At 38.7% G+C, this 12184-nt stretch overlaps 1 protein-coding gene across 1 annotated transcript; it reads left to right on the top strand.

Moving 5' to 3' along the window:
• The first annotated feature begins 1574 nt into the window (after nucleotides 1–1574).
• Nucleotides 1575–10211, top strand: LOC101849343 (peptidyl-prolyl cis-trans isomerase 6). Its single transcript, XM_005090496.3, has 5 exons — nucleotides 1575–1897; nucleotides 3097–3199; nucleotides 4900–5092; nucleotides 6074–6193; nucleotides 8097–10211. The coding sequence occupies exons 2-5, from the start codon at nucleotides 3134–3136 to the stop codon at nucleotides 8324–8326; spliced, it is 609 nt and encodes a 202-aa protein (XP_005090553.1). The 5' UTR covers nucleotides 1575–1897; nucleotides 3097–3133; the 3' UTR covers nucleotides 8327–10211.
• Nucleotides 10212–12184: the final 1973 nt, after the last annotated feature.

Genomic DNA, 12184 nt, shown 5'->3' with positions numbered 1-12184 from the left:
TATATATATTATATGTGTGGTGTGTATATATATCCCGAACAAATAATGCGCGGGTTGATTTGGGAGATTTTGTTTGCTGATACGTGTAAGCTAGAAACACACGTTGTGCAGGGATGATATAGCTGCATTATCATCTTTTCGTTGTGCACATTAATAGGCCTATCATCTTTTCGTTGTGCACATTAATAGGCCTATCATCTTTTCGTTGGGCAAGAGCAATTAAGTTTTTGGAAAAAACAAAACAAAACAAAAAAACGTAACCTTAATGTAGATCTATGTTCTAGCTTTCGGTCAATTTTGATAGCAATTAAATCATAAACCAGAAAGTTGTTAACATTTCTTTGAACGAATGTTTCTGCTGGTCAGCTGGTATGAGAGGCTAAAGTGCATCTACCTTCAGCACTTCCTTGTTCCTAGATGAATTCGATTTAAAAAAAGAAAAAAAAGAAAAACGTCAGTGAACTTTCAGAGGTACAAAACTTTGTAAGTATAAAATATAATGTGGGAGTAGGCCCTACTCTGCCGCAAGCCTGAGGGAAATTACAAAAATCTTTGTATACTGGCTTTTGTTCTTACCCCACCCCCCTCTCTCCTTTATCTCTCTCTCTCTCTCTCTTTCTTCTCTCTCTCCATCTCTCTCTCTCTCCCTCCCTCTCGTCTCTCTCTCTCCCTCCCTCTCGTCTCTCTCTCTCTCTCTCGAACTCACATGTACACATCGAAAAATATAATAAAAAATGCTCATACACTTATAGTTACACCTACATACTTATTTTATTTATTTTCTCCTTTTAAGTATCGTTTCTTCTTCTTCTTCTTCTTCTTCTTCTTCTTCTTCTTCTTCTTCTTCTACTTCCTCTCAAAATGCTGTTGTACCGGCGAGCCTTTTCTCTCGACGAGTTTCTTTCGTAAAAGCTGTTTTCAAGTGTCCTTATACCCACTTCTTCTCAAAATTATTATAGGCTTACTTGTTAGTGTGGGACTTTTACCAAGGACAATGAGTTTCTTTCATATTGGTTGTGTTCTTTTTCTTCCTCCTATCTTATCGAACCCCTCCTTCTTTTTCTAAAATTACTGTAGCCTACGTTAGTGGGAACTTTTACCACCAACGATCAACGAGTTTCTTTCGTAAAAATGTAAAAGCCGCTCTCAAGTATTTCTTCTTCTTCTTCTTCAAATAGTCCAGCTGTTGGTGTGGGAACTTTTACGATAAACGATGAGTTTCTATAGTTAGTTTAAAAAAAAACCCGTTTTCAAATGTTTCCAAAGACGACGATGCCATCCCTCGAAATAAAATATTACACTACATGTATAGTATAGCGCATGTGCATGTTGCATGGAAATGCATATAATCATGTCGCGTCAAGACACGTCGACGGGTAACTCTGATGTGCTTTGCTTGCATTTTGTGGATTTCGTCATTGCACAGAACAATGGACAGCGCATTATTGTTGTGGTTAGCCTAGCCTATAAACAAAGTTAACAAGTAGGCTAGGTCTAGGATAGGCGAGGCTGAGCTGGTTGTTCTGTACTTTGCCCCGGAAGCAGCCACGAAGTGAACGTATTCGTTTTTCTGACAACCGACACGATTCACTCCCCTTGATTTCTCTTGCTATCCACTTCACACAATAAAACAAGCCTTGGCCTATCCTTCCACTTCCAGCAGAGCATCTTCAAGACTGTCCCTACTCACCCCTACCCGCCAGCGAACGAACGTGAAGCTATTCTTAGTCGAGGTAACGCGTCTTCTCACTGCTCACTTCGAGGCTGCCACGAGTACGATTTCGTTTCCTACCCGTCGGCAACTTTCAGAACTTTTGTGAGGACGTGGAAGTTAGCCCAGTGCCACTGTTCTCATTCTTGCTTCTGGCACCAACCTGCACACAAGTCTCTACAACTGGTAAGAAGTTTTTTTCTTGATGTAGAGTCTAGATACTTTCTCATGTTCTTTAGCAATAATAATACTTAATAATAATCAATAATGTTAATAATTTAGTGGTACAATTTAGTATTTAATCGGTTCAAAGTTTTCATCCAAATAATAAAGGCGAGTTGAATTGAAATCTTATTTTTGTTAGAAAGTTCCAGCAGAGAAAATTCAGGTTGTCAGCAAAACAAAGATGAATAGTGTTCTCAGAGGTGGAGATCACTGTATATTTAATTTTATTGCATTATTTGCTTACATTGGCTTCTTTAAATTCATTTAGACTAAATGATTTATAAAACTAGGTCTAGACAGTAGGCTGTTCAGTGGAACTTGTCGAAGATGGCCACCCATTGTCGAGGAGAAAAGAGGTTGCAGTTGTCTTGCAGGTGGACATCTTGAGTGTCTTTAGATAGAAAAAAAATGCAAGAGAGAAAGTGGTTGTTTAGACTCTAGATCGACAATCTAGATATATAGATCTGTAGTGATGTCTTGGAGGTGGTTATTTTATTTATTTATTTTTTTGGTACGAGTTTTTTAATGTGCTCGCAACTGCGTAAGGCGTAAGGTCATATTAGATCTAGATCTATGAGTGCGCTGGACACATTTTTAAGTTTGTTGGAAATTTTGAATTTTGCCCGGGTGGCGACCAAAACCTGATTTTATCGATTTTAGACCATCAAGGGATCTTAAACGTGGGCAACTTGCACACAGAACCTCCAAGATTTATCGCCCTTGTCAGAGAAGGCTTTTAAATGTTGTAGATATCTTTCCTACCAGAAGATCAGGGGTATGGCTGAAAGACAGCAGTAAGAAGGAGCTAGGGAGTAGCAGTAGAAAGGCTTCAGAAAGAAACAGGAGCCCAGGGGTAAAGGGGGAGAAAGTGGGGGCGGAAGTAGGTAACAGAACATTGTTCTAGAGAGCAGGAAAGGATGTAAAAGGAGACAATTTTAGAGAAGAAAGAGATCCGTCGCTATCGGGATTCAAACCCGGGACCTATTGGATGAGAGGCGAACACTTTAACTTCTAGGTCATGAGAGTCCCTAGTGGTTGTTAAAGCAGGTTTGACCGTCATGTTGATATATATAAGCTGTATAGAGTTTTATGCACTTAAAAAGATTACTATCTGCACATTTGAGTATATAGTTGATTATTTTTTTGCCATTTCCTTCCAGATTAAAAAAAACAACTTCACCCAAGCACTGAAAGAAGATGACTTCTGTTGCTGTACTGTTCTTAGCTGTGGCTGTGTCCACGACAGTCCTGGCTGACCAAAGGGTGAGTTTTGTAATCATAATGTGATTTAATGTGTCAGATCTCGTACATAAAAAGAGTTACTATCCCTGAAGCTTCTGAGAGGGGGAAGTGTGATGATGATGGATTACGCATATTGTGAAGATTATTTTAAAAATTATATTCTCACTTTTGTCCAGGAAATTCAGTGCTTTTTGCGTTCCCGTGAGCCCAGTCTTACACTTGAAGTTAAAAGAAAAGGGATGTTTGGGCTTATTGTGTCAAACAGCGCTGTCATAAAAATTCAGCATTTCTTCTTGGTTGATGTGATCTGCAACCAAGACAATTGGGTTTTGCGTTTGCCAGTGCTTCCACTCTTCCGTATTTTTACGGAAATCCGTACTTTCTGCCATTTCCGTACTTGTTCCTCCATCATTATCAACTCCCTCTGTAAAAAACTGCGACAGCGAAGGACTGGAGAAATTGCGTAGCAAAAGATTTGTACTGGCCTTCGTATCGTCTTACGTTACGGATATTTACGGTAATTCTCTCGGCAACAAGTTAATGTTGTAGAAGCCTGCCAGATTGCGCATTTCCTGCAAACAGCCATTATTCCGCTATGCCCCATTCATTCATTGAGGGTTGGTCGGTAGTACATTTTTTATCTGCAGATGGATTAAAATCTGGCTAACTTTTTGTGCCAATTTCGTTCTTTCTATCTTTCACTAATTTCTGTCTATCTTCGGATTGTTGCCTCGGCCGGAAAATCTGTGGTTTGGTCAAGTAAATTGACTTGTGATCGTAGGCAGAAAATTTCTCTCAGAAAGAAACTTTTTTTTTGCAAATTTGTCTAGATCTAGAGAAATTATCAATGCGAAGATTCTACGGCACGTTAACGCGATATAACTTATAAGGGCCACTATGAAAGAAATGGTCTAAGACTACTGTACTAAAATCAAGAATAATTCGAAGTGGTGTTCTGAGGTTGTGACAGGCGACATTCAGACATGAAAATTTGAGGAAAAATTTGAGTATATGCTGGGCAACTGGTTTTTTTTTTTGTGGAGGTACATATATTTATTTTTTTCCCGGGTTTGCCTTCTATCAATGGTGCGACGACAAATTAATTGAATTATAGTAGCAATTAAAGAGAGTGACAAACATGCAAAAGAAGTAGAGGAATTATGACAATAGTAAGGATGAGGAAAGAAAAGCAGCATTTCCCCATTTGTTGTTCCGGCACAGTATGAGCACGACATTTATAAATCAGCCCTTTTACAATTCTACTGTGCATAAAAGAACATGTTAATATCCCCCCTTTGGGAATGGCCTTTTTCTCACCAATTTCACTCCCCTTAAACCGCAAATATCTCAACTTCTATTTAAGATAGATGGTTATTTCTTTCATTGAAAGCATGACAAATGAATAAGCTTTCAGCTAATATCAATTACTCCACAGCCCAAAAATTGAGTGCCAGATTCCACGGCGTTGTGACACACATATCTCTGCATTGTACTAAAACATATTTTTCTAATTTTTCACTTCCGCCCTGTTTGTCGTTTGTCCAGTATTCTTTTACCTTTTATTATATTCCTCTGATGTTTATTCATTTCTTGAAGGAATAATGACCTGAATACTGGTTTATCAGAGTGGCAAAAACATTTATGGAGATGCTTTTCAGGTGCTAGTACACATGTAGTTATTTGAGATTTAGAAAAAAAACTCTTTTCCTCTTCCATGTCAGCCCTTGGTGACTGACAGAGTGACTTGGGACATCACCATTGGAGGCGAAGAAATTGGAAGAATTGTTATTGGGGTCTTTAAAGATGTTGCTCCCATTACTGCCAAGAACTTCATTGAGCTGTCTTCTGGTGTTAATGGCTACGGCTATGCTGGAAGCTCATTCCACAGAGTCATCAAGGATTTCATGATTCAAGGTATGTGTAAAGTAATGCTGACTCACTGACTGTTTTTAATTACTTCATCAGTTGGCCAGCACACATTAAATTTTCTGGGTTCCAGTGACATTCATTTTTTTGTGTCTGTGGGCAGTGATGATAACCATCTGCAGTCGTTTAGTTGGAGTGGGTATTGGAAGGTTTTTGTCCTGCTCCTCATTTCACTCGTTCTGTCCCTATTTCTCTTCCACACGCAAAAATACACTTTATATTTTTCTGTCCCAAGGAAATGTGCCCTTCACTATATTTTTACCCCTATCCTCCCCCAACCCCTCATTCATTCTCCCCTCACGAAGAGGCATTCCCGTCTATTCTTCACCTTATTAATGTTGCCTGATTTTCGTCCTTTTATCTTCTTTTATTCTTTTTTGTTTGCTTGGTGACTGGAGTAGGAATTTGTAGCCCTTGATCCTAATTTTCAGTCTTCATCGTCTGAAAATACTTGTTTCGAGATAGGCAGCACTTAAGCTGTAGCTCACATACTTTATGTTTCAGTATTTGATAAATATTTACGATAAATATTTGAGATATAATAAAATCCCAAAAAGACATCTGAGTCTAAAATTGTAAGTTTTATATATATTGTTACCATGTTTTCTCATGAGAAGTGATTTCTTCACTTTCAGAAGTGTAAGGTGTTTTAGAAATCCAATTTGCATATATAGGCCTATTGTTTTACAATTTTTGATTATATTTGAGAGCTGAAAGTGTTGTCATGGGTGGTTGGCGGGTGCTCTGGTGTGGTTTGCTCCTTCTTTCCTATCAAACATCTATTATCCTGATGTCTTCGACTTCTTTTTTATGTCTGTTACTCTCTTGTAACACCTCTAATCTTTTGCACTTATATGACCTTGTTGTGTTGCAAGTGCCGTAAAACTCTTACTTAAACTAAAAAAAAGTGTTGTCCTCATCTTCCCAGGCTGAGGTAAAAAATTAAAATGCGTTGTTTGCCCCAATCAGGGGGTGATTACAGCAACAAAGACGGCTCCGGCATTAACAGCATCTACGGAGGCTACTTCGACGATGAGAACTTTGACCTGCAGCACTACGGTGCTGGGTGGGTCAGCATGGCCAATGCCGGTGAGTAGTGAAACAGGAAACTAGAACAGTTTGTGTGTGCGCGTGCGTGCGTGCGTGCATGCAGGGGGGTGTGTGTGGAGGTGTTCGTTGTTTTCCTTGGAGGATTATGATTTTGTTTGATCCTGAACTCATTTGTATGCAGTTATCTAGATGAGTGTTGGGGATGTCGATCTGGGAGATAAAACATTGTTGAATTTTATTCATTAAAAATTTTAGTTTAAATTATGACTGACTCTATACATACGGCCGGCATTGTGCTGAGAGTACTGAGAGATGTTGCCAAAATCAAACATGCTTGGTTTGTTAAAACATTTTTTTTTCTTACAATGAATTAAGTTGATTTTTGTGCTAATGGACATCAGATGTGCACTCTAGTGTATTGTTTCATTCGTGTTTCTACAAGTCTTTCAGGGGTGATTCGATGATGTCACTCTTCCGGAATGACTCAATGTCTTTTTTAAATATTAAAAAAAAGAAAAAAACTTTAAAAAAAAAAGGTTTTTCTTGATCCTCTTTAATCTGTTTCTTGCTTACTTAAAAAAAATAGCAGTAGGGTATTCAGTGATAGTAGTTTGTAGCTATAGTTCAATAACAGACCCCCGATGCAGTCATTAAAGGTGATTAAAGGGTGGTATGTGAACATCTACTCCCCAATGCGTGTAAAATATATATTTTTCTGTGTATTTTCCATGCTTTCTTTCTTCCTCTTGTCTGTTTTATAGTTTAATCTTCCTTTGAAATGTTCTATTGATGTCTCCTAAAGTGTCAACATTGTTCAGAAAAAGCAGTTTTTTAATTTCCCCATCTTTTAAAGGAAAATACTTTTAGCTTTGGTGTATTTCTTTGTGAAAGTTTGTTTTCCCTGTTCAAATCATTTCTCAAGTTTGGTCTTTGTTTTCTGACTCAAATAAATAGTGCATAGTTTAGACTGAAGGAAAAAACCCCCCTAGGATAGTCATGCAGTGATGAGAAGGTGAAAGAAAAAGAGGGCCTGCTAGTGGCACCTAGCAACCACCTGCTTGTTCCTGGTGAAATGTGGCATCTGTTGTCCGGACCCTGGGGTGCAGGTGCAGGTTGTAGTTTAACCCAGCTCTTCTTACTCTTGCTCGCTGGGGATTGGTGGGTGCTCTGGTGTGGTTTGGCTCCTTCTTTCTTCTTATCGAATGTCTATCGTCTTTATCTCCTTCTTCTTTTCTTTATGCAGACTTCAACATAAGTAAAGGACCACCTTGACAGACAGCCCTGATTTTTAAAAAATCAGAAAATGTTTTGCTCTGAAAGTGTTAATGGATTATACCAACGCATACTGCAAAGGTTCCAAAAGGGGCAAAACCACCGCATGCAGCACGGACATCGTCAGGGAATTTTAGCCAAATTTGCTGTTTTTAATCGACTTGTGTGCAACACCACGGACATTCCTCAATTAAAATTTCTGGTGCACGTCAAAAACAGACGTTGGTCTCGAACTATGCTCGCACTGGTGGCAATATAAGCTGCCGTTTGCTCAAAATCCAATATTGCATCAATATGCCACCAAGACGATAGCTGAGAGACTTTGATCGTGCCAGGGCTATAGCTTGGTTGCAGGTTGGATTTGGAATCTGAGAAGTTGCCAGAAGGCTTGCAGTGTCACACTCTGTCATTGTCCGCTTGAGGCAGAGCCATCAAGCCACTTGGTCAGTACAAGAACGCCCACGTGTGGGTCGACCCAATAAGACTGCTCAAGAGTGTTTGCAAGTGGTCCTTAACTATGTTGAAGTCTGTATGTCACTCTCAAGTAACACCTCTTATCTTCGGCACTTATATGATCTAATTCTGTTGCATGTGCTGTAAAACCCTTTTTGTTAAAACTCAAAGACTTGCTCTTAGAGTAGGCTGAACTGTACCCTGATTTTCTTCACAGGCAAGGACACAAATGGCTGCCAGTTTTTCATCACTCTGAAGGCCACCCCATGGCTGGATGGTCAGCACACTGTGTTCGGAAAGGTCCTGGAGGGCATGGATGTTGTCTACCAGATCGGTGACACCGACACCACTGCTACAGATGGTCCAGTTGAACCTGTTGTCATCGCCCGCTCCTCAGCTGAAAAGGCAACCGATGCTCTCTATGTTGAGCTTGCTAGTGCTGAGTAGATGTGACTCCCTCAAGGGAGGAACTGTCCGGTTTGCATTGTTCAATTCCATTTTTTTTTCTTCTTTACCTGTCGGAGGTTTGTTGAAGGTGTATTCAGAAACTTTTGGTTATGAGTCTGTACAAACAGATACAGTGTGGCAGTAAGTTACACAGTGAGCAGAAAGTAGCTCATAATAGTCATGTCTACAGGATTTGAGAGATTTTCTCTTATGTTTGGGTTTGGCTTGAAAGACTCGCTGTAAAAAAAAATCCCTCTATAGTTTGAGTTCAACTGTAAGGCTGTTGACTTACACTTACAATGATTAGTAAAAATTTCTCGTTTTTCATTGTGAGGGAAAGAGTTTGACAAGACTCGTGGTTGGGATTTTTTTTTGGTCATTTGTGTCTCTGCTGATCACCATGCTGTTATTAAATATTGTGATGAGGAATTGGTGAAAATGTTTGATGGAAGGTGTGATGTGCTTGTTACATGTCGATGTGCGAGAGGTGTGACAAGGGTGAAAAGTCAGAAAATAATAAGTATTTTGTGCATTTGTGATATAGACAGATGCTACAACTGCTACTTACATCAAAGATGCCACATTTTTGTGAACATGTGTACTGCCAGCAAATGATCTTCCAAACTCCAGGAATGGTCTATGAAATCATGTGTAGTGACATTTTGGTTCTCTCAAGATCATTGATTTCATTCATTTAGCCCCGATTTCCAGAGAGGCTGTGTTTGATTTTACAGAATACAATTTCTTTTTTGGGATGGAATTTTGATTTCATCCTTTGGAGGAAATCTGGCGATTGGAGTGAACGGGAGGGCCTTATTCCACTCAGGGAAAGTTGGGCTCATTTGGGGAGGGAGGGAGGGGGGCACTTTTTTGTCTGGATTCATGGATAGAGTGAGATAGATAGAGATAGTGAGATAGAGAGAGAGAGAGAGAGAGAGAGAGAGAGAGAGAGAGAGAGAGAGAGAGGATGCAAAAGAACGGTATGTTTTATGTTTTCATCATCTGTGTCATATTTTATACTTCTACGAGTAAAGATTGACACCTAATTTACTTCACTTCCAAAGCGTAGTATTGCTGCAAGAGCATACTTCATATCTTATTCTTTCTAGTACTGTTTTGACCAACAGTTTTCAAACTTGGCCGCACAAAGGAGACTTTTTTTTTCGGGTTCCAATGCATTGTATAATATATATTCAGTTGTCATAGTTGCTTTGTGAATTGGAGTTATGCAAGTGTTGCATGTTCTTTTTACACTGTTTTTGACTATGTATGAATGTAGTTTGTGTGAAAGAACTGTTACGCCACCAAAAGTCATTTGGTCATATGTTGGTACTTATGTTTGTGAAGGCATTAAGAATCCAAAACTTAAAAAAGTTTTAGCCCTGATATTAAAATTGTTAATTGTTATGCAGCAGTGAAGAAAGAAACATTGCTTTTTATCATGTTCTTTAGGTTGTATTCACTGGTTCATACCCAGTTTCACAATGGTGCTATTTTACTTTCCACTTTATGTACACATGAGATCTGATCTGCTGCTTTATCAACTTGAATGTTACTGTTTCTGCCAACGAACTCTTTGATACACAAAAATAGACACAGTTTCTTTGCCTTATTATGCATTATATCAAGATCAGTATGCATGTTTTGTGCCCTTTTTTAAAAAAGCTTTAAAGTTTATGACATTATTTTAAAGTTTTTGTATGAAACTATATCAAAATTTTTAGTGCTATGTGGCGATATCATATTGTGGTACAAGCGTATCATTTTTCCAGGCAGCACTTTTCTGAGAGAATGTGTTAATTACCTGTATTTTGGATGCATTTTTTATTTAAAAAAAATTGAAATCAAAATGTGAAAATCAAATAAAGGCTATCTATACAGTAAATAGTGGATTGTATTTTTGTTTGCTTTATATGTTAATACAGTGGAATCCTCTCAAAAGGAAAATTTTTTCTTGTGCAACCTCTTTCAGTAACTGCAATTTAAGCTGCAGGCTGTGTGCCTTGTGCTTTCTCTTCAGCCTTGACAGCTTTCTTACTCTGCCTAACAGTCACACAGAACAGAAGGTAGAGTAGGTAGAGATGTGAGAAATAAAGCCCAATGCCAGTGACGTCATGAAACTGACCACTTGCTGTGACTGCACATGTGTAGGGCCTATATAATTAGTCAACCATCTTGACGTTGTTATTGATGTAACAGCTATTATTAATGATTCACTCCTTTCAGGAACAGTGCCTTCGTGTTTTAAGCACGCAGTCGTAACACCTCTACTAAAGAAACATTCGTTGTCCCCTTATGAGTTTAAGAACTATAGGCCGGTCTCTAAACCTACCATTTTTGTCTAAAATTTTAGAAAAAGTTGTTCAATCTCAATTAAGAGCACATCTTGAAGTAAATAATCTTTTTTTTAGAATGTTATCAGTCGGCCTACAGAGCGTTTCATAACACAAAGACTGCCCTTTTAAAAGTCCAGAATGACCTCCTTTGTGAAGCAAACGAAGGCAAAGTGTCTGTTCTTGCCTTACTCGATCTAAGTGCTGCATTTGATACCATCGATCATTCAATTTTGATAAGGAGGTTAGGCCATAGCTTCGGCTTATCTGGGACTGTTCTTGAATGGTTTGAGTCCTATTTGTTTAATCGTACACAGTCTATACTTGTAAATGGTGAAATGTCATCCATTTTCAGCTTGCAATTTGGCGTGCCCCAAGGGTCCGTGCTCGGACCACTTTTATACACACTATACATACAAAGCCCTTAGGCTCAATAATTAGGAAGCACGACGTTAACTACCACATGTACGCGGACGACACTCAGCTGTACAAGTCTGTTTTACCAACAAATTTCAATTGTCTAGTTACCAGCATGGAACATTGTATTGTGGAGGTAAAAAAAATGGATGATATCAAACAGACAAAATGAATGATGATAAGACCGAAGTTCTGTTTTGCAATGCCAAACCAGGGATATTGCTTTGCAATTTTGACCATATATGTATTGGGAATGATAACATCTTTTTCACAGATAAAGCGAAAAACCTAGGCGTTTATTTTGACTGCAAACTCTCCATGCACCATCATATAAACCATCTATGTAAGGTAATTTATCTAGAGCTACGCAGAATAGGACAAATTTCAACATATTTTAGTGTTGATTCCATCAAAACCCTCATCTCTTCTTTTGTTCTTTCACGTCTAGACTACTGCAATTTTTTGTTTGGAAACCTTCCCACTGAAACATTAAAAAGATTACAGCGACTCCAGAACCAAGCTGCTCGCATAATTTAAAAACAATTTTGAGCATATAACACCAATGCTAGTTCAACTATATTGGATCCCGCTGAAAGCACAAATTCAGTACAAAATAATTGTTCTTTGTTTTAAGTGCGTCAACAAAATTGCACCATCATATCTTTGTGACATGGTCATCGAATAATACCATCTCGGCCTTTAAGATCGGCGATGAAAAGTTTTTTAAGACCTGTCCAAAGCAAAAGTCAGAGACTCGGAGGGAGAGCTTTTTCACACCACGCTCCCTCCTTAAGGAACGCTTTACCAGCTCATCTACGGGAGTCCCCCACTTTATCAAAATTTAAATCAGCACTTAAAACGCATTTGTTTCAGTCCAGCTTCAATCTGTAATTTCCTACATTCCCAATACAAATATTATTATATTCTCTCAGTATCTATTATGTTCTCTCAGTATCGTTTATTCATGCTGTTCTGTTCTGTAAGAATTTATGACTGTGTGAATTCATCAATGTGTGCGAATGTGTCTGGGTAAGCTTTGTGGGTTTGTCTTTACTCAAGGATGTAATGGGGAGGGAGAGATAGAGAGAGAGAGAGAGAGAGAGAGAGA

This window comes from Aplysia californica, unplaced genomic scaffold (assembly GCF_000002075.1).
Source record: "Aplysia californica isolate F4 #8 unplaced genomic scaffold, AplCal3.0 scaffold00018, whole genome shotgun sequence".
Taxonomy (NCBI): Eukaryota; Metazoa; Mollusca; class Gastropoda; order Aplysiida; family Aplysiidae; genus Aplysia; species Aplysia californica.
This window is presented reverse-complemented; position numbering and strand designations above follow the sequence as displayed.